This window comes from Megalops cyprinoides, chromosome 18, assembly GCF_013368585.1.
Source record: "Megalops cyprinoides isolate fMegCyp1 chromosome 18, fMegCyp1.pri, whole genome shotgun sequence".
Lineage (NCBI taxonomy): Eukaryota > Metazoa > Chordata > Actinopteri > Elopiformes > Megalopidae > Megalops > Megalops cyprinoides.
The window spans coordinates 17879881-17903531 of record NC_050600.1 but is presented as its reverse complement, the minus strand read 5'-3'; the positions used below and the strand labels follow the sequence as shown (position 1 = coordinate 17903531).

Sequence of the window (23651 nt, the reverse complement as noted above, 5' to 3'; positions counted from 1 at the left end):
TGGCTCTGATGTGATAACGCTGGAAGATGAGTGAATGAAACTGATGTGCGTGATTACACCCCGCTGATCCCCCCCTGCGCTCATTCATAGGCCTCCATCACTGAATGCAACCCTGCAGCTGGCGGTGGAACTCCCCCTGTGATGGCAGCACAGGAACGCGGTCCAATCTGGCCACCTGCTGTGGGACATTATCTCCGTGGCTCCACAGCTGATAAAAGCGCGCATGTATACACACACACAGGCGTGCATGTACACACCCACACTTACACCCACACCCAGACACACGCAGACACACACAGGTGCGTGCACACACACACAGACACACAAACACACACACCCACACCCGTGCACACACACCCACACCCACAGACATACATAGACACACACACATACACCCACACCCACCCACACACTCCATCTGAGGCATGAAACTGATCGCAGGTACACCTATTCGCAAATAAAGACTGACTGAAATGGATACATGATATTCGCATTGCTGTTACATTTAAGAAACCCAATCTGTCGCACTGACAGTGATAAAAAGACCCACAGCTTGCATAATCTAAATGTTACACTCTGGGCATATATTTTCACTAGCTAGTAAAAACTCCATCACAGCTCGATATAGAACAAATTGTAGCACATCTGTCAGTAGCCAATGCAAATGCACAAGCATTTTCTTGGCTCCCTCATGGTGGTAAATACCACCATGGTGATGGCAATCTTGCAGAGTATATCTACGTGAAATGAGGCAGATGTCAGATATGTCAGAGAGAACATTATGACTCTGTCTCATTGGAAAATTCACTGTCAGCGCTGTTTTATGACAAAGAGTAACAGTGACAAGAAAGGGAAAATATCTGACTTGTACTGGTACATCCAAGCAATTAAAAGGCCAGTCCCTCCTAAAACAAAAAAGTGTTTCTCATATAAATACGAACAAGGCAAAGCATGACCAGTACTATAGCCAACAAGGTATAGAGGAAGCAAACATACATTTTATGACGACTACAACCGCACAACCATGAGTAAAGTGCTATGGTTGATGATGAGAGCCCTTGTCAGTGAATAAAAGACTGAGAACAGAGCACACATCCTTACAGAGGGGCTAGTGTATGTGTGCATGTGAGACTTGCCTCCACGTCAGTGGACAGAAACGCAAGACCGATGTAACTACACAGAGACCTCAAGGTTAGAAGTCATACATGTAATGTATATAACCTCAAGGTTAGAAGTCATACATGCTTGCATGTTTGGGGAGGGGCATATTTTCGCTCTGTGTTGTACACATGGCTGGAGGTACTGGTTGCAAGACACTGCGTCTGGTGGAGTGGTTCTCTCTCCCATCACAGGATACAGGTGTGAAACTAACCATCACCCTTATATCATCTGGAAGAGGTAACTGACAAAAAGGGCTGTGCTAACTAGTTTTCTAGTTGTGCAAGAGGGTAACGAATGGAGTACTTGGCTGAAAAATAAATCAAACCAACAAAAACTGTTGGCTTGATGAGCCGCGCTCAGGTGTTTGGCTTTATCTTTTGTTTCGGTTTTGATGTTATGTTTTGATTTTTGGAAAAAGCTTTTTGCTATGGATTCACACTTCCTTGTACACGCATACAGCTGGAAACAGCATGTTGTCACATGCTTTTAAATGGTGTAAATTCATTCATTTTGATCTGCTTACTAGTGTGGACAGAACAGGTTTAAGGAACAAAAAGCTCTGAACAATATTATCAATGCAAATGCATACAAGACTTTCATCTCCAGGATCCAGAAGTCAGTGCATTGCAAATGTGTTCTGCAAGTAATGGCTGATAACAAAACATACAAGCTCTTGAGTGCACCAGTGGCTTTTTTCCCTGCAAGAACTGAAGCACAAATATTCTGACCTTCACTTCCACACAAAAAAATCATAATATCCAAATAATGGTTGAAGTATACAAAAAGTCAAAACACTACAAATGCAAACACATGTCCTTCGATTCATGCTAATCCACAAGTGTACAAGTATGTACAAGCATTTTGTTCACATCCTAAAAAAATACCAAATGCTTAACTCAACTGAAATTAATAGGGTTTAAAAGAAAAGGTATTTGATTCCTCTGATACCGCATGAGGACCACTACAGAGAAAATTCTGCGCTAAAAATTCTACTGGGGCAGTACCGAGTAGCAGTGAGGGTACTGAATATGTGACCTGGAGGGTGCGTGTTTGAAGCCCTGCGGAGACACAGCTGTGACACCCTTAAGGGCGCACTTAAGGCCTAATTTGCCTTAGTCAATATTCAGCTGTATAAATTAGTAATGTGTAAAACGTATTGTGGCTACAAAAGTCACCAAAGACTGCCTGCTCAGCAAATAAATGATTTACTATGTTATGTATTTGCAATGCAGTCTTTCCTTTAGTTCTGTACCAGGGTGTCTGAGGTTGAAGGTGTCCCGTGCATGTGTAACACATGCCCAGTATTAGGGTTATCTTTAAATCTGCAGTTTCGTAAAGACCATTATTTGAAAAGCTGCAGTGAGAATACAGGACACAAAACACTGCAAATGTGTCCTAAAAGAGTGGCAAAACCAACTGATACAGAGAAATTAAACAGTTGTAACATTTTTCTGAAACACATTTCCACATTATTTCAGTTTGCAGTATCTCAGAGGGACACCAATACGTACAGAGATCAACATATGTATGAGCAGTTAGTTTGTTAGTTTGAGAAGACAATGACTTGAGGAACATTCAAATACAGTCAACTGAGCAGTTGTCAGTCCCAGTTCTGGAGGTGCCCGCTGTGTCTGGTTTCTAGTTCCAGCTCCATGGAGTGCTTGTGTGAACCGTGCCCAGCCGTGACACAGCAAGCTAGGGGAACGATGGGTTCAATTATTTACCCCACGAAATGATAGCACTATCAGCTGGAATGAGAGCCAGAGGACAGCGGGACCTCCACAACAATGACAACCTGACAGTCAATGAAGTAGGGCATGCTGGTAGTTTGGTTAAATACAGGCCAATATCACAGCAACAAAAGTGAACAGCCCTGTAACGGAAGGAACTCTTCGGAGTACATACCCTTGCGTCGTCTGGAGAAATCACCTACGGTTTGTGAATCAGTTCGCTCTAAACCAAGCGGTTTGGCCCGTAATATTTTAGGGCTCTGACCTGATTGGTAAAAGAAGACTTTCTTGTTACATGTTTATTTGGAAAAACAGTAATCTTTGCTGTAAGCCCGCCCCCCCAGCAGAAATGACAGACAGCGTGCGCCAAGCCCCTTCTGCCCCCCTCCCCACCCCCTGCTGTCCCCCGCCCCTGCCACACCCCCCCCAAGCCCCTCCACCCAGCCGGCGTGGGCGAGGCTCATGCCAGAACGCGGGCCCTCCCAGGGGCCCTCATGCACCGGGGCCATGCAGCATGGCTTCCCACACCCACGGACCACGGCCACAACGTACCAGCACGGACAGACTCCGCATCACCATCACCCACCAAAAACACCTGCACGATTAAAAGCCAAACAGGGAGAGCAGCCGTGGACGCCCCGCATGGCACAATGATGCCTCTGCACAATATGAAAATACCCCCCGTTCTCCCAATAACGTGCTGCATCAATATGGCGCTCACAGTAGTAGGCGAGGCTGTTACAGACAGTGAAAACAGTGAGAAAAAAAAAGCAAAGAATGGAAACAAAAAAGAATCCAGAATCAGGCGGACTCCATATAAGTTGAGCACAGAAAGGTAGAAAATGGCTCCCCCTCTCCAAACACAGACACAGATGAGTAAAGTAGAGGATGAGATTGAAGCCCGTCGCAGTCCAGCAAGCACAGAGTCCCCCACGCATGCTCGGGCAGGCAGAAGCACGGGGCGCAAAGGGCCAGCCGGCACAGCTGCAGCTGTGAACACCGCCACAGACCCACAGACAGGTGGAGCAGGGCGCAGGCAGTGAGGCACGGAAACACACAACACAGGTTTCATTCATAATGAGTTTGTGCCTGTCCCATGGTTACAAACGCGGGGCCTCAGCTCAGACGGTTTTGTTGAGAATGAGTTCAGTATGAGCTGAGAATACAGAATTATTGTTTGTCAGTAACACAGAGAGGGCGATACTACTGTTCGTGAAATGACCTGACCATTAGTTAAACTCCCTAGGAATTAATATTATGGTTGTTAAAGATTATCATAAAACATCATTAAAAATGGAAATGCACATGACTGATCATTCTGAAGCAAAATGTTCTTCACCTGGTCCTCTCTTCATGTCATTAGCTATCATGTGACTGCCTCCAGGTCTTCAGCTGAGATGACATTACAAAGCATAAAAGAAAACGATCTGGCTCCGTCTGATATTTCTATCCCAGAGTTCCTTTCAGGTTGTCCTCCTCTCTACTTTCAAGGGGCAAATCCTGCTTGTTAAGCCAGCAGGACTCGGCACGGCTTACTGTGCACCATCAAACGGCCCTTTCAGCAGGGTGACAACGGGGACGGAGGTGACCCGCTCCACATTCTGGTCACCAGGCAACAGGGGGGCCACCTCCGCAGGGCAGAGCTCAGGTCTCCCGTGGCACAGGGGAGGCCCGGGGCAGACCCACGGGGCCCAAAGCCCTGGCTACAAAGGCCCCATTCACTGGGAGGGTCACACTCGGGCGACAGTGAAAAGGACTGCATATTGAGATGCTGGACAACACACAGGGCTGCAGCAAGAGCTTGTTTTTACTGGTCTTTGTGCCGCTAAAAGAGACCAGCCCCTTCTGTGATCTGCGGAGTGTACAAAAATAGTGAAGCTTGCTTGTAAGGAAAAGCTTCTCGCTATGAGCACACCAGTTGTCTGTCCTCTCTGTATATTGACTCCAATGTAGGGCTGAAGTTGACTGCAGACTGATTAGAAAACATAACTGCATCGGCCTCCACTGGTTCATAAGCATGGGAAAGGCACTTCAAAGTAATGACACCTTGATTTATGACGAAACGGTGGAGAATAACAGTGTCGCACTTTCACGCAGTCTTCACGCCCTCCTCCTCCGCCTCCTCCAAGCACACGTGCACGCACACGCACGCACACACTCATGCAGCCGGCCTCGGCTCCGCGGCTCACCTTTGCGGTCGGGTTTGAGGTTGCGGTCGACGGGCGGGGGCTGGCAGTCGGTGATGAGCATGGGCCGCCGGGGCGGGGTCTTGGGGCTGGAGCGGAAGCCCATGTGCGCTGGGGGAGGGACCTGCTTGCCCAGGGAGGAGAACTCCACCGTGCCGGGGGTCATGGGCACGTAGTTTGGCTCCTGGATGGGCTCCGAGAGGCTGCCGGAGTGGTGGTGGGAGGGCGAGTTGGCGCTCATGTGGACGTAGTTCTCGTCCACCTCCTCGGTGGAGGCGCTGCGCACGGGCACCATGCCTTTGTGTTTCTATGGCGACAGCGACACCTGCCTTAGTGTCCCACCTCTACAGGACCACAGCAGCCCGCACTGAGGACACTACACTACTGACAGCTTCATCACTAACCATACTGTTCAAATGCGCTTGCAAACGTATCGGGTCCATTACCCACCCTAGTCACGCACGGCGTTAAATGCACTTACTAAGTAGGCGTTGAAGCTTTCGTTAAACTCAAACGATCCACTTCCCTCCGATGGAAACGATCTGGGGATGTCGTAGCAGTCTTGAGATCCGTAATCTGCAGAATGCAATTTGGGATGAGTGACGCAACATGGATCTAAATAGAGGTGTTATCGCTTGTGCTGAACGTGAAGCGGCCTTCAGTGCTTTGTGTGAGTCATAGCCCATAAACAAGATTGCTGCTTCCTACGGGTGAAATTTATGCATTTCTCACATAGGGATGGTCTTGTCTGAAGAAAACTTCAGACCAATAAAAAAAGGAAGGATCCCTTCCACATAACTAAACGTTTTGTAATATAACCACAGAAAATGAGTGCATAGTAATTTCACCATCACAAAAACATTACTGACGATATGACACATACTTCTATGTCATAGCTTAACTGTGCTTGGACAAGTAGAGTGATGAGCGAGTACAACAGCTACTCATGAATACCTCGGCACACTTTTGCTGTATGTTAAAAAGCAATCTAATCCCCTGTTTTGCCTTTTGGTTAAGAGAGGAAATCAAAAAAACAGCCATTATCAGTGTGCTTAGACCTATATGGTTCAGCAAAATCTTGAGAAACAAACAGGTCTTCTGATTTTTATTTTCCAGCAGCTTCCTTTGTTTTCATTCCCACAATGCCACTTGATCACTTCAAAAGCCGCCGGTTTCTCACACGCGATTACGAAAGCCAGCTCTATTCAGCGACAGCAGCAGAAGCCGCTCTCTTTAACATCATGTGACGTTCTTATACGATGTGCTCTTGTGGTTAGAATAATCATCCCGGGCAATAAACTGCTCCATTTGACTTCTTAATGGACTTTCAATGTGACCCAGTTCATCAATCATGCAGACGGGGGGGAGATGCTGTCTAAGCACCAATGGCCTTTATGTGAATACGTGGTAATCTGGAATCTTTCCCAAAAATAGGAGATGACCTTATGACCTTGACATATATATGTGTATAAAGGCTTTGGTGTTTGGTGCTAGAGAAGAAGACATTTCTGAACTGTACTACTTAATGTAAAATGTGCATAAAGTGTGGGCAGGTTACCTTCCAAAATGAAAACCTTACATTACGCTGAATTTGCTTAGCGGATGCTATTATCCAGACTGACTCGTTTACCTTGCAATTATACATATTACTGACAGGCATTCACTGCTTTAGGTTGCATATGTGGGGACAAAACCCTTAAGCTCTATTCTGTTAGTGCATGTTTAGACTCCAAAACATGCAGCATATTTCCGCAAAAAAATTGGCTTTACCTTTCAAGGAACCCACTAGCCAAGCTAAGAACAGAAGAAGGGGTTCTGCGTTACTGTCGGCCTGGATTGCTGCTGGGTTGTATCGTGTGATGGGTCGTACATGGTTAAGGGACTGGGCTTGTTTCCAGAAGATTGCGGGACCAATTCTCTGGTGGAGCAATGCCACTGTAACCTTGAACAAGGTACACAGCCTGCCTTGCTTTCATGAAAAAACCCCGCGATGTGAACGGACAATCCGTTCAAATATTAGCTGTAATAGTTATTCTGGACAAAGTCATCTGCCAAGCACATGAATAAACAGCAACAGTATGGTCAAATCTGCAGGACAGATCCTTTTGGGCAAAATAATGATCATAATAGAATAATATACAGCAAAAGGCCCAAATTTCAAATGTGAGATCAAATAACCGAGTCATGGTCAATTAGGTGAGTAACAGACGATTCAGTCTCACCTGATATATAAACAATGCTTAGAGTTTTCTACAGTCACCCGCACCATATTGAGGAGGGGCTTTTGTAAGGACTGCAGATAATGTTAACTTTGTCTTCGAAAGCCTGTTGGCTTCGTTAATGATTGTTCATGACAAAAAAATTCCCTCCCTACAAACCTGCCCAGCACAGATGTGTTACAAAAACCCGCCACCAGAGGGAGCCTTTCTGTTCTACCGAGGGGAGGTGCTTTCTTTGCTTGAAATGAAAAATTTCACTTGTGCCCTGTTTACTGCCAATGCAGGAGAATTGCTTGACAGTTTGATTTATGTATCGTTACGTATCTGTGTTCCAGCATTACCACAAAAGAGAATGAAAATATCAAGTTAGCAGGACTGGGACAGACTTCAGTGAGCGTCAGGAATAGCGGATGCGGTGCGGTGCTGCGGTCAGCGCGCGCCGCGAGGGGACGGACCTTTCCTGAGGCGGGACGAGTCCACCGTGGCGATGGTGTTGCTGCGCAGCGCTTTGCTCCCCGCGCTTGGGGGCACGCAGTAGTTGCCGTCGGTCTCGGAGACGGAGCGCGGGACGGCGTAGGTTTCCGTCGGCGAACGCTCCGGGGGGGCTGTCAGCGAGGGCTTGGGGGGCCGCGGAGGGGGCACGTCGGACTGCGCGGCGACGGCTCCGGCGACCTCGGGCCCCGCCGTCCTGGGGACCTGGTAGGCGGAGTTGCTCCCGGGCGCGGGGGGAATGTCGTAGCTGATGGACACCTGGCGGAGCTGGCTCTCCATGGAGGCCTTCCGGGAGGGCACGCCAAACACGTACATCTCGCCGGCCGAGTCGGCGTCTGGCGCCGGGGGCGAGGAGGCGGACTTGGGCAGCAGCACGGTGTCCTGGGAGTAGCTGCGGGGCAGGTTGTACAGGCTTGCCTCCGTGGACAGGGAGGGCAGGCGGGACGGGGGCGAGTCGTACAGGCTGGGCTGCTGCGAGAAGAAGCCGTTGACCGAGGCGTGCTTAGAGACGGCTGCCGCCGAAGTCCTGTGTGAGGGGAGGTTGTCGTTACAGTCCGTCTCTGAGGAGGTAGACTTGGAGGAGCCAGCATGGGGCCTGTGCAGACACAGAGAGGCGCAGAAGACTGCATTTGCACACTAAAATATGCCTGTGGAGAGCTCACAGAGGTGGCAGCGTCCACGCATCACGCTACACCATGTTAACACACACTCACTTAACGGAACTAAACGGTCGCAGACATTTTCCTGAGTCATACACTTTGTGGAACCATAACAAGAAGATCCTGAGTGTCAGAAAACAGTGAAAACACCACAACATCCAACTCGTGCTCTCCGGCTTGAGGAAGAGCCACAAGAAACCTATTTAAGAGGCAGTTTTCAGGTTAGCAGGTGGCTATGTGGCAGAAGACTAGGAAACTGTATATTCATTTAGCATGCTACCGTCATCCTACGCTGGATACATCTGTGTTATACCACAGTTTTAGTTTTACATTTATAAAAATTCCACATCATGACTTGAAGGCTCTTGCCTCACAGCCCTCCCCGCTCTCACCTGGCCGGCTCGGGCTTCTTGCTCTCGCAGTTGACCAGCCACAGGTAGTCCTGCGGCTCCTCCAGGCTGGATGAGGACTCCAGGTGGCGGACGCTGACGGGCTGGTAGGGGGGTGGCACGTTGTTGATGGGCGAGGGGGACATGGTGACCAGGCCAGGGTGCGGGGGCACGTCCATGACTGCGCTGCTGGCCTGGTGCGAGGGTTTACTCGAATCTGCAACGGGATAGGAGGACACAGCCAATCAGAGTCTGCCGAGCCCTCGTTCTTATGCGTGACCATCCAATCAGGGTTGGGTCAACCCCTGTTCTCATGCATAATCATCCAATAGTTCTACTCACTCCTCATTTTCACACAAACCCAGACTGTGTTCAGACCTCATTCTTACTCATTTCCAAACAAAACCAAACCTGAACCAGTCTCATGGGTTCATATCCAGGTAGACTATTCAACTTCATTCTCATCTTCTCACAGAGATCAGGCCAAATCTGTATTCAATTAAGCTTCTGACACTCCTCCAGCTCAACAAGATTTTTGTTTTTCGGATATGTGTGACCATAAACATAAAACAGTTAGAGACATCTGCAGTCAACCCCCCCCTCCAAAGTGTCTCGTCTTCGACAAGAAAGGCTGAATTTACAGCTTCAAAATGTTTAATTAAAACATAACTTAGACTACTGACTCTCTGCAAATATAGATAGTTCACTTAATCACAAACAGCATACTGAGGATACTGTTGCATTGCAGGCTTTTGAGGAGAATGGAACTAAGGGAGCAAACAGAAAGCTGAAAGTTTGCTTTAACCATGAGTGGGGTTTTATTTTTCCTCTCCTGACAGTCGAACATCCCTGTTGACCTGTGACTCACCATAAAAGACAAAGGAACTACGCTCTTAGCTCTGAGGTAATTTTGACGTTCTTTGAGCTTGAAGGCACTAACTCGGTTAGGCTGCACCCTGCCCCTGCAGGCCTAAAACCGGTGCCACTGAACAGCTAGTGGACCGAGATGTCTTACACACCAGAGCAGAGAGGCCATTTGATGCAAATAAAACAAATGTTGCCACTCAAGGGGTTGAGCAGTGGATGCCCTGACTGGCACAGGTGTGTGATTCTGTACAGCGTTACTCTTGGACAAAGATTTAGATACTGCATGCCAGCTAGCAGGAATTGTTTTTCAGTTGATTTTAAGTGTTTATGCTACATCTTTCAAAAATCTGTTACCTTACTGCCAACCCTGTTCATCTAAAAAACACTTAGGACTTTTAGTTTAGTTACTTTTAGGATTGCTTCATATGAAATGTGTATTATTAAACTCTTCAGAGCTGGAAGGCCGTTATTGATTAGCTGAATACCTGAACATTCACCAACATCAATCCACACAGTACATACAAACCTTGTGCTCCAAGATGCATACCATAGCATTTGCCTGCATTTCAATACCATCATCTTATGGGTGGATTTATATTATAGACGTGCAGAGAAATGACTGCGGCCGAGTGCAGAATGCTGTTTCCTCTGGGACTTGGTGGAATGTCGCTGGGTAGCAGCAGCAAATGAGAGTCTGATGATTTGCAGCCTGTGTTTGCCATCTGTGTTCTCCCAGAGTGCCGAGCAACAGCACTGCTGAGGTGTCACAGACGTTTTCAGTTAAAACCCTGACTCTGCAACCGCTGTCCCAGGGAGGGACACCTGCCAAGCCTAAAAAAAGGAGCCACAACGGTCCACCGTCACTGCTGTGTGTCTACTCAGAGCTCCCCAGAAAACAGGGCACATTACATAAACCTGTTAGCATTTTAATCCAAGTGACAACTTGTGAGGACACACCACGGTTCTTATCCATCTACCACCCTGCCCCACATTACAGTGCCCGCAAAGGGACATCATCCCACACTGAAATGAAGCTATAAGCACTGTACATCCACCACAAAGACCACAGTGAATGTGACTTGCAGGGGACATCACCCAGCATTCCATACAGGGACCTATTTAAGCCAAAAAGTTACATTCTCGTTCCATAACGGAAGCACTGAGGATAAGGCGTACGTCCTTGACGCTGTGAATTCATGTTCGTGAAATTATCTTACCATATGTGCAGCTCATAAAATTATCCTACCATATGACGAGCACTTAACACTAGAGATCCCAAAGGAAAACAAAACAATATTATGAAGCATTTGCAGGCCATTGATTTTTTATCATACCTCTACTGGGTTATCCTAACAGGCCAGTCTCACAGCTTTAAGCTGCACCAAGGGTACATCTTTTGGTCACCTCCTTGTTTTTATTTTACAATTATACATCAGCATCTTAAAATCAGCTTATATCAGATGAAAATCTCCCTGGAACCATTAAGTAAACAGCAGAAAAGGAACCCAAGGGAAAGTCTTTGGTTGGACATACGAAGCACATACCAAGTAGAAGGTTTTAACATATCTGATACATGAATTCTGGGTAATCACATTCTTGATTTTAGAGCTCAGCCTAACTGTAGGAGCGCTTCAAGTCGATAGTTATTCAGAAATAACAAACAAACAACAGTGTAACCAACCTGGGAAGGTTGCTGCGATTTCTATCAGAAACCTCTGCTTTCAATTCCACATCTGTGCTGGTGAGTTTGCCTTATTCCAACCGTGTCTTCTGAAAAGTCATCTTTATTTTCTTTTGAAAAACCAATTAATCGCACACCCACACAAGCGCACACACACACACACACACACACACGGCACAGCATATCCCCAAGGCCTCCAGGTTGTTATTTTCTCTGCAGGCCGATAGTGTATGCCACTTAGCGCCCCCACCCCATCGCCTCCCCCCTCCCCATTCTCCACGCGCTTTCACATCTCCACACAGTGCCTTTGAGTCACCCTCTCAAGGCTGAACAGCCAGTCAGGCCGGCGCTGAGGTCTGGGCTCTCCAGCTCTGGAGCGCGAGCGCTGAATCACTCTGGCAGAGGGAGAATCCCCCTTCTCTCCCCAACACCACCCACTCTCGCCATCTCCGTCCGCGCCGTCCTGACATTTAGCCGGCTCCCTGCGTGGGCCGGCCGAGCGGGGAGGAACGCCACGCTCTTCCCCCCTCCCCAAAACTCAACCATCCACCCACCCACCCACCTACCTACCTGACTGACGTCTCATTCTCTCTCGGCTCTGCGGTAGGTAATTGAAAATCTGTCAAGGACGCCTCGCTGCAATAAAGACAGCATTACGAACGCTCCGTCTTTCTCTTTCTAGGGGCATTCAGTGCTTTTTTTTTCCTTTCTTCCATCAGCTCACGCAAACTAGCTGCGGCTCAGAGGCCGGACTCCGCCCACGAGGCCGCGCTTGATGAGAGAGAGGGTCCTGTGTTTTTCAGATGTGTTGATCTTCCCTGGCTGGCTGCAGAGGCCGATGGACGAGACAAACATGGGTGTTTACTCTGGAAGCCGAACCGCGCAGGGCCCCAGGGTTTCCTTTAAGAGGATAGCCAAGGCTCAGCCCAGAGGGAGAGGCGAGCCCCTGGCCCAACCCTGACCGAACGCTGTTAGAGCCGGGATATTGTCCTCCCTACCTCCCGACTGAATGTGCTGAAGACCATCAGACACGGCCTGTAGAACTGCTGCGCACGCTGTCGCCTGAGGGCTACAACAGTTTAGCTTCAAAATGAGCAACTTATTCATCGCAACTACATTACAATCACAATCATATTTGCAACTGACTACCTGTTAGCCACATTCGCCTCTTACCAGCCTTGTGCTAGTCCTGTCAGGCTGACTGCACAAGGTTGGTAAGCCAGTCTAAGATTTCGATGGCCTGAAAAACAGACATTGTGACCACTGGAGAACAGTTCCATACCGTCCTACACATTCCCCACAGCTGCCCTTTCTGCTTCCCTCTGTCTATGGCTACAGGGCTGCAAAGGACACCCTGGGAAAAGCGTCCCCTTTTGGCTTTAATTAGGAGAGAAAGGCCATCCAGAATACCAGACCAGCAAGCACTGAGCTGCGCTCTTCTGTAGGGCAAAGGCTGAGTGAAGGTTTTCTGGATAGGGGGCTGCGGCTCCATGAACAAACAAGACCCACCGACAACAACCCCGCCCGTCAAAGACGAGCGATTCGCCGCCCCGCTGCCGCGCTCTGCCCGGCCTGCCTCTGCCCATACGTACGCTGATGTGTACACTTGCGCTCCGCTTCGCGCCGATGCACACGGAGCCGTAATTATCCCATCCACGCCGCGGCCCGCCAGAACAGCACGGTGGTTAACCCACGTGCGCCGCTGCTCTCGCTTCGAGCAGGAGGAGAGAAGAACACCGACGCGGTCCAAAACAAACTGCAGGAAGGGGAAAGCTCCACTCCCTCACCGTCCCGGCCGGCGGTGGGGGGGGGGGGGGCAGGGGGGGGGTAGAGCGCGTTCAAAAGCACGTCCGCCCCCCTCTCGCTCTGCGCGCGCAACACCTGAGGCGCCATCACGCCGGTCATGTGCCACAGACGCCAACGTGAGTGTTGACATTGGCTAAACCGTAATTATACAGCAAAGACCCTTAATTGTTAAGCGTGGGATCCGTTTTAGCTTCGGCCCGTCAACAGTAAACACACAGGCTGTGTTGCCCTGTACACAGGACCACAGGTAACCCGAGACCACGGCTAGCTTCTGAAGCAATCCCAGGGGAAAGAAAGCGCTGGCATCCCAGACGCAGCCTGCTCTTCATACGTGGTTTTACACATTAAATATGAATACAGTCGGAGTGCCAAAGTGTTGAGTTACAGTGGTTTCCCCTGACAAGTATGTCCACTGACTACTAACACTCCTACATTTAATTGGCCTTCCCTATAGTAATTTGACTCCCTTTGTCTTACAGGCCTCTTCAGTCAAAGGTTAGCAGACACGTTCCAGAACAATGGGGATTCGATGGGAAATAACGCACTTGAATTTCTTCAGCTTTCACAGAAAAAAATTACATTAAAATTAAACAAACCTTCTCGGTGTACAGTAAAACCTCACAGCGTGTGTTGACAGGAAAAACAAACTGACTTGAATGACGTAAAGATCTTTTCAAAGTCTTTTCAATATTTGTTGTGTGGGGGTGTGTGTCAGTAGCAGCCACTCTGCACAGAAAGTACGCTGGGTAAGTACGCAAGTCTGATATGCAAGCAATGTTTAAGTTTCATTTTCCTTCATTTCATTTATTGTATAAGACATACAATGTCGTCATGCTGTCTGGATTAGCAGTAAATCTACAAACAGAATGTTTGAACAACATTTGCCTTGTGCAATGCTTTAAAACTGTGTACATAATTTTCTTTTATAGCAAGTTTTTTTGTTCCTGTTTAATCAAGGGTATGAATAAATATGGAGGGCATTGTGTGTTCAGATGGGAAGACAACATGGAAACATGTTAAGAGGCGGGAGAGTCACACACTGAGAGGTCTTCTTTGCAGCACAGTGGCCCTTTGCTGTGAAAGCGGTATGCCAGCGCACAAAATCTCCCAGTTTGCCTTGCCCTTACCGTCGTCAGTTGGGTTGAACCCGCAGATGTCGCAGATGCACCGGACCCACTTGTTCATCTCGTCCTCCGTGTCAGCCACCAGGTAGAAGATCCGGTCGATGGTCTTGATGTCGAAGATGAAGCTGTTCTCCAGGTCTTTCTTTCGGAACGTCAGGCCGGCGTCCACTTGCTCACACAGGTTCAGGTCGATAACACGGATGGGCTTCTTGGTGTGGTCATTTTTGTAGTACTCCAGCACGTCGGGGTCTCCGGTGAGACGGCCGCTGCGAAGAACAAACCACCGTTTCTTCCATGCCTGGGGAGGGACAGAGCAGGGGGGTGGTGGTAAGACATGACTGCAATGTTGGGTCACACTCACAGGACAAACTGCACACTACCCACTCTCTGGGCACGGCCTGTGTTCTTCCAATTGGCCTTTAATGTATCGACATTTCTCACCCTTTCAGCCGCTCTTTTTCCAGAGATTTGTTCCTTGGTGACACAAGGTCAAGTCCTTGACATAGACGCTTACCGCAGACATACCCCTACTTTGTGACTCAACCCTCGCGATGGATTATGAAGAACACTGCTCTCAATACGATGCGTATCATACTTTTACAGTACATTTCTTTTATTACATCAAACGGCACAAAGGAAAACCACGAGAGCAAAAGCCAGAAATGACAGGAATAGACCCAGACTGTGGGAAAGCGAAATAAAACGCATAATGACCACGACACAAAGCCAAAGCTAAAAAAAAAAAAAAACGCGGCGAGGCAAGACGAAATGGCTTTTTAGCAGTAAGTGTTGTGGTATTTTTTTGTCTGTCAGGCATCTCAAAGCAAAACGACAGCGCCGATCACAATTTGCAGGGATTGCAGGGAGCAGCCGCAGCTTTCTTAAGGGACTACGAAAAGTTATTCTGTGGAAAAACCAAACCCTCTGGGCCAGTCCCTCAGTGAGGTTCGTCTGTCCGGGGGTTTGTTTGCTTGTCCAGCTGAGGAATGTGAGCGCTTAAACGTGTAAAATGCTGGCGACGCGTTAAACTCCAAAATTAGCAGCTGCAAAAATGAGCTTGAATGTACACCTGCAGTTCAAACACACAATTTTCTAGTGCCTAATTTCCAAATGCCAAGAGTCTAAAATTTAGCAATTTAACAAATCTATTTTTAGCAATAGTATAGAGTCCATTAGAAAAACCAGAAAACCATATATTCTTGCTGCTCCTTTGCGCAACACCATTGTGTTAAAGAACAATCTTTCACTGGACTTCAAATGACACTTATGTGAACTGTGCTTTCAGCTTCCTTGTTATGCCATAATGAGTCGGGTTAACTAGCATGGTACAAGCAAGCAGATACCAACGGTGCAAAAGTGTACCAACCAAATTCGACATAAAAAAAAAAAAACAAATGTTAATTTTAACTCACTGTTCTTATCCCATTTATTATTCATGTGATATTCTCTCCTTGCTAACGATCGGTTTAACATTTGAATACATTTATCAAAAAAAGGCTACATGCGATACTCTCATTCCACCATTTATATTCCATGCTTCACTAATGCCGTCTAATTTGACAGCAATGGCCTCAGCTGTATGCAAGCCTCTGAATTCATGTAAAGGCAAAACCACCTTTTGCCTCATTTTAAAAAAAGGTAACTGATACGCTTTTTATCTCCAAAGAAACCCCTTGAGAACAGATCGCCAGTGTTCAGTACTGTCCTGCACTAGAGCTGTGAAAGACTGAAAAGCTAGAGGACTGTGGGGGGGGGGGGGGGGGGGGGGGGGGGGGGGTGGGGGGGGGGGGGGGGGGGGGGGGGGGCACTTTGGCAGCAGACAGGCAGTGAAAACGGGAGTGTTATGGAGGATTCACCAGCAGCACCGCACTGCACGTCCAGAGCAGCATCGCTCTCGCACATATACAGACTGGGGCACCGTGAGTCACTGCTGTACTTGTTGCTTGGCTGAATCAGAGCCACTGGTGGGTTTCTCACCTCAGCTGCATCAGATTTAAGCGCCCGGGGAATGGCCAAGAAGGAGCTGTCTTCGTCGTACAGTGTGACTACAGAAATACAGTGCTAAAATGTTCCCAGCGTTATTTTAACGGATAGCAGCATTAGCGTGCACGTTACGAGCGGTACAAACAAAAACAACCACGATCGAGACTGGCGACTGTTACCGCCACAGCAACGGACTCTGAGGAATGTAAACTCAAGCTTTGTTTATTTTTTTTGGTTCCCATTATGATTTTAACCAGAATGAACACGCAATGTTTTTTTTCTTCCTTTCAGCTGTTTTTCATCTAGGGCCTCTTTGTTAACGGCCAAGCTTAGCCTCGAGAGCGTCGCCCCATCCCGACAACAAACACGAGGGCCGAACCCGCAGAAATAAACAGCCGCGGGAACCGCGCCGCTCGGCCAATCAAAACAGGTCTGTTTGGCGGTCTCTGGCCCAGATATAGCAGGGCACAGCGCTCAGGAGTCGCGCACAATCCTCACCAGCATTCCCCTCAGTGCCTGGAATGCGCCACATGGAAAATTCCTGCAGAGCAAGCCGTCCCTGTAGCTAGGCCCTCTCGTCCCTCCCTCCCCGCCCCCCGCCCCCCGATGGAGCCAAGACCAGGCAATCTCTGTCTGGAAGGGCTCCACGCCAGCCACGCGTGTCACCTTTCTTTCTGAGCCACTTTCCCATGATGCACCACAGAGAGGTCTGGAGGGGAGGGGAGGAGGTGGGGGTATGCAGGTGAAAAGTGAAAAGTGAAAAGAAGGGGAAATGTTATCTTGGGATTATGTCAATATCAAGTGTGTAGTACTGACAGCTTCAAAGAAGTTCTCTTCATTAAGAAAACAAAATGCAAATTTAGGCTTGCAACCCACACACTGTATATTCTAAAGACAACACGGTGGACTGAAGTGCTTTGGTCAAAATATTTTAATCTGTATACAGGGTATGAACTCAAGTAACTATCAACAATTTGCAGGCCCCACATGGGGCAGAATTCGTATTAAATGCATGTCTTTGTTTTACCGCACACAGCTTGGCCTCTTTACTCGCACACTGGAACTGCTGTTATGCCCGTCCACTTGAGTAAAAGGAACAGGGAGTTTCTCCAGTACATGACAAAGCACTTAAGGTTCAGATTTTCTTCTGAGAGACACGGCTCGGATTACACGGGGTGGGGCCAAAGCAAGGGGGAGATCTGATTGGCAGGTCGGAGGTCCAAACAAGTGCCTGAATTGGCCAGGGCAGGCCAGAGGCAAGGGTGGGGCGGGGCTCACACATACAGCGCACAGCCACTGTGGGGCACAAGCGAGAGGAGCACAATAACTACCATAACAAAGATATGAACATAAATCACACTTTCATAACTCAAATTTACAACCTAATCCAGAATACCGCCAGCTGTTCTAGAATATTTGTAGAATATTCTGTTTCAACAACACAGTATGTGACCCCCTGTTGAGGTTTTGACTCTACATGAGCGTCAAACTGAACGACAGCCAAGAGAGGGTTAAAATCTGCACCGTTTTAAAAAAAATTTTTTTTTTTTTTTTTGCTTAAACCTGTACATTTCGAGGGTATTCTAATTTCTCACAGAACAACAAGCTCAGGTTTGAAACCTCATCTCCCGGGTGGACGAACACTGAAAGGGCTGACCTTTTCTGAGCGCCTCTGTCTGTGACAGAGCTGGCAATAACAGCGACGCCTTGGCCCTGAGAACCTGGCCGTCAGACAGAGCCGAGCGTACAAAGGACCCTGCCACACTGCGCATTGCTGAGCACCGGCAGGCTGTGCCATTAAAAGCCTTTCAAATTATTTTACGGCCGTTACGTGTCCACGGCACATTAATGACAATCACAGGAATATGCTGTACGTGCTCGGAGTGCACATAAGTGAGATGAAGATACTGCCGTGCGACCCTAACAGACTCCTTTCTTCCTTGTGTGTGCGTGTTATAACTGAAACAATCAGGGCTTTCTTCTCAGGAGGGGGGGGGGGGGGGGGGGGACTTTTGGACAGTGTGCGGCTTGAGGTTGAACTGGTAACCTCGCGCATATCTGGGAGAGACGTCTTCTAAAGGTCTGCGAGAGGAGGAGTGTGCCGCAGCTTTCCGTGACGCGAGCAGAGAGCCTCGCTCCGGCGGTTATTAGGTCCGCGAAGCAACAGGTCTGCATCAGATAGCGTCAGCCGTTTTTCCCCTTTGGCCTCGGCATTACATCATCTTTTGTTTCTGATGAGATGTCAAAGGCGCAAGAAAGGGTCGCGCTAAAATTAGTTTTTGGAACTGTGAGAAGCAGACTTGCGTTCGTGGCACAAAATGTGAGGTTAATAACGCTGACAGGGAGCGTGCTGCCAAATCTGAAATGCCATCTGCATATGATCTGTATCAATGATGGACACAGAGGACAAATGTATTGCAGTATAAAAGGCTGTCATTCCCCATTAACACCATTCATCCTGATGGAATGATAGTTAATACAGCTCTTGCACAGATCACTCCCTATGGAGGTACAGTCCTACTGAACATACGTATAAGGCATCATCTCATATAATCAAACCTAGCTGACCCAGATATGCTGTATTGTATCAAAGCCGTCTTTTGTTCACTGTAGCATAGCACATGGCAAAAGAAAGCCTCCTATTAATAATCCACATTCAGGACCAATACGCACTCAACCGTTCAGTGACATAGCCATGCCTCCTGATGACGTCGGACAACAGGGCCATCATTCTTAGCCTACCTGGGTCCCTGGATCTGCCACCAAAATGCACAGCAAGTCCTCCTTATCGCACTGGTACCTCTACTGCCACCGTCCCTCCCACGAGGCCACTTAAATAGAACGCACTCCGTTAAACGGAACGCGCTCGTCTCCGTGTCTGTGCGATCGAGCCTCCAAACCATCGGGGGCGTCCGGCCCCGATTCGCCGTCTCCGCAGGAGGTTCGGGAGAACCCTGGGGTTGGTGCGCGGGTGCAGCGACAGTCTGACGGAGTCTGGCCCGAGAGTGACGAGCAACCGAGCGCGGCTCGCGGGAATGCCATCTGAGAGGGATCACGCGTCCATCTGGCCGGCTGGCGGTAACACGCACTGCCGATACAGAGGGGCAAGACTGGGCCCCTCTCGCGACGGACGGGGGGGGGGGGGGGTTACTGCAGGGCGACAGCGGTTACCACATTCCTCACTGTGACCCTACTGTCTCACAAAAAGGTCCTTTTGTTCCATTGCAGCTCCTCACAAACATCTCAGATCTCTGGGCCCCTTTGCAGAACCGTCTTAATGATATGGACACAAAGAGGGCACACCCACATGTCTGGAGACATAGGATTGAGGAAAAAAGCAATTGACATATATACTTTCCATTCATCTCAAACAGCATGATTTCCTCAAATAACTAACATTTTATTAGAAATGTATGCAATTGTACATGAATGCTTTGTTGTTCTGTCGCAAAAACACACAAAAATTTAACATCTTCACGACAACACGTGTTTGCTTTGAGTTAGCCGCCCCTCCTTCCCCCGCCCCTAATCTAGGTCGGAAATACTGTCACGCACTGGGTCAGCTCTACTGAAGCTTGTCTTATCCTAATCGGACTTCATGAGAAAAGTGGCACTGTTAGTCAGCCTACCTCCCACAGACAAGAAACATACCCAACATCATGGGCTGTCTGGGTCAAGACCAGGATTTTTAACATGTTTCAAAAAGATTAAAGTGAACATCAGTGATCACAGTGTAAATATTACCCTCGCCACTATGCTCACGTAAAATATGCTGAAACTTCAGATGTTATCATCTTTCAGAAACCAATAAATGAATTTATTTTCTGTAGTCTGAGGAGAGTGTACGTATGAAACGTATGTCAACAAACAAAACAAAAAAATCTGTCAAAACAGTATGCTCAGTTTATCATGAGGTAAACATTCCTTTTTAAGCTAAAAGTAAGCAATGTTATAGTCACACTTTTTCAATTTTTGTTTGCATATTCAGTGTGTAAAAAGAGAAAAAAAACATGCATACATATAAGCACATGTGATACTGTATATTTAAATTCTCAGTTTCAATCATATTTAGTTTACTTTTGCCACCTGTTTTGGGTCACAAGACAGATCCTGAATCCATTTTTTAGTGGGGCCTGAAGTTAAAAAAGAACCACTGCTCTGTGTGAACAGCCTAACCTAGCAGCCACCAAGGTTCTGAAACAGACATGATGTATGTACCGTGCTGTTTTTACAGTGAAGTTTATTCATCAGCCACGAGGCTTCAGATAAGCTGTCGTCAGTGCCAATTTTAAGCAGACTGGGTGCTTGTTACCATAGGAACATTTGGACCTGGATGGGGAACTATTACTTTCCGAGGAGGTGCTGTTTATTGGATCTTCAAAAATGACACTTAAGTCATTTGTAACTGTGAAATATATCCTGGCTGGTGTAACAGCCGTCGTATGACTGTCTGCTCGCTCGGGCCTCGTTCTGCATGAGCCTGGAGCAGTGGGCACAGAAATAAGGAGGCCAGTTCTTTGGCCTACTTTGCCTTCGCGCGAACCACAAACATCGATCCCCGCTGCCACGGTTTGTTTAGAAGTCACCGCGGACTTGAAATGTCACATCCAACGTCAAAGTTAAATAAGGCAGAGAAAGCTCCGATTACAACACCTGCTATTTTTAGCAGTCTTGAAATACAATGCCGGAGCTTCGTCTTTTAGCTCATTGTTTTTGACTGCTAGCGTTGCGTGGCTCCGGGACACTCACTGCTCCCGGCAAGCCCTCCTCTTTCCTTGGAAGTCTAAACACATGCCGCATTCACACTGCTGATAACTTCTCATAAAATGCTGACCTTTAGTAAATGACAAATTACGAGGGAAGCTACACCACGTCTGTCAAGTGCCCGTGTTTCGTAATGCGGTTGTTATGGAATGCTACACTTAACTATGTGTTTTGTAGCGACTGGTATGAGTACTAAAAGCTTGAGTATTCAAACCAGACTATGTTCTTGAGCATTTATAAAACTGCTTAATTTATCCAAAGGTGATAAACAGGTACACAAATTAATTGTTTCGAACTATCCATAACCTGTTTTGAAGTCTACATTTAAATAAACATCCACTCCAAAACTGGTAGCTTGCAAGTATAGACAACACTTTACTTCAATATGAGGAAGCGCCTTTGAAACTCTAACATTTTTTCATGTTATCTACAGTGATCAAGAGCGACGAGTTGGATTGTTTTGGTCTAGAGCCCCATACCAGAAAAGCACTCATTCACCAAATTGCTTGAACATGGCGTCAACTGTAGCATCAGAAAGAGGCATTGTAAGAAATGTGCTGGAATGCAAGATTTGCAATGCTAAGCCAGCATACCACAAGAACACCACCATGATACGACACCACATGCAATCAAAGTGTGCAGACAGGCAATTAGACATTGATGGCAACATAGCTACCTGTATACAACCTCTAAGCCTACACAGCACAGGGCCACTGAGAGTGAACAGGGATGGACTGACCGTGTCCATACTTTAAAGGTAATGGTTCTCTCAAAAGCTTTTCAACAAAAGTTATATTATCACCATCAATCACAATCACCACCATCATATTTTGTTTCCATGAAATCTTACAGACGTGTTCATTGAGTTTGGTATGATAGTGTGCTATGACTGGGATTTAACTTTTAAATTCACGGATATGTAGACAAATGTCACACAATATTTTAATATGAAAAGTCAGCTGTATGAGTACATACGTCTTCATTATCATGATCCAAAACACATTTAATTTGTTTTCCTTAGAAATTTCTAATTCTTTGTTCCTTCTCTTCTTCTTTCTTCTGGCAAATTTAACAATGACAGTTTTCAACATTCAGTCAAGAGGTGCTCTAGAACAGATTGTGAACATCCATAAAAAAACAACAAAAAATCTGTAGAGCTGTCCAAGTTACCACATCTTCTACGTTGACATTTTTATATTCTTCTATTCACATTTTGGTTTTAATTTAACTGAGGATACGGAAATTGCATTTAAACATTCCAACAAAGCCAGTGTTTGACTCGCATGATGATATCCTCAACTGGCTTTCTTTCAGTTGTTTTGTTAGGTTTAACTCCCGTTCATTTTGGCTGGGAAGAACATTTACTGTAATGCAGCCGATTCCAACAGACTTCTTGGTGACGTACTTTGCTACCTAAGTAACCCACCCACCAGAGAATTGCATGCGCAATGCAATTCTGGAGCGGAAACACTTAAACAATCCTCACATCCACAACAACTCCACCTTAAGTTTCCATTCCACGTACTCTACTCCATGCAAAGTGAAAGCAAAGAGACCACGCTGAAAGGGTCTGTTCGCTGACAGGATCGGTATCAGCCTGGTATTTCTTAGAAACCACTTTCAGACATCAGGGAACATGCCTCTGCATGTCCAGCTCTGGCGTATAAAACTGAACTGAACCCCTTCCTTGAAAAACCAGAATTAATTCCAACAAAAAAAAAACAAGATGAATGAAAATACCGGCTTATCTTCGACGGACCTGGGTAGGAGGGTGATGTCAGATACAAAGAGCAGACAGGAATAGCCCAGGGTCCGCACGTTCCAACTGTGCCCTTGCTCGCAGGGTCAAAGGTCAGCAGTGACGATACAGAGCTCTGGAGGGTAATTATAGAGAGCTCCGCCCTGAGAACGGCTGGCCCGGGCCTCAGTGAGCTTCGCAAATAAGCCTGTTTCCCAGCTATCGCCCACAGTTCTTCCCTCCATGACATCACCCACTGCCCTCTCTGCGCGTCTTGCTTTGCCTTCAAGCTCGCCGCCCCATTAATCACTTTCCACTCCTCCCTGTTTGAACTGTTTGATGCAAATCGATAGGGGCTACTCTGTCCTACCCTGGACACGCATTACCCCAGATTAACTGTGCTTTTAAATGTGTTTGATAAAGGAATGAGGCCAATTTTACACCACTCGATTAAAAAAAAAAAAAAAAAAAAAAAACATTGCTTGCTGTGTTAGAGAAAAAGAAGGTGGGGACTAACCAGATATCTATTAGTTGCACTGTACTAAACATTCAGCCAAAAGAACAGCTAAAGCACTTTGACCCAAAAACAGTTTAAGGAAAGGGCAACGAAATAGAGGAAATGGCAGCTTATGAAAAAAGAACAGCAGAGCCTTACAGCGGGGTCTCTCCGGCTCAGCCCTGCGGCACCCCTTTGCACACCATGCTGAGTTTCGCACCATCTGATCTCTTAATCAATTGAGGTCACTGAAAATATGCATTTAAACACTTCCAGGACTTTGTCTTCAACCCCCCCCCATATGATCTGACTGTAGGTTTGGCTCACTGCCACGTACATTGTCTCTGAACTCTGTT

At 47.3% G+C, this 23651-nt stretch overlaps 1 protein-coding gene across 6 annotated transcripts in view; it reads right to left on the bottom strand.

The window, feature by feature from the left end:
* The window catches only part of gab1 (GRB2-associated binding protein 1), a 57376-nt gene that overhangs the window by 4895 nt on the left and 28830 nt on the right, over nt 1–23651 (bottom strand). For all 6 annotated transcript variants that reach the window (XM_036551141.1, XM_036551144.1, XM_036551145.1 and 3 more), the window contains exons 3-8: nt 14318–14612; nt 8840–9053; nt 7752–8383; nt 5559–5653; nt 5081–5384; nt 3067–3156 (exon numbers count right to left, since the gene is read on the bottom strand). In XM_036551141.1, coding sequence (XP_036407034.1) covers nt 3067–3156; nt 5081–5384; nt 5559–5653; nt 7752–8383; nt 8840–9053; nt 14318–14612 — 1630 coding nt within the window. The remainder of the gene's footprint in view (nt 1–3066; nt 3157–5080; nt 5385–5558; nt 5654–7751; nt 8384–8839; nt 9054–14317; nt 14613–23651) is intronic.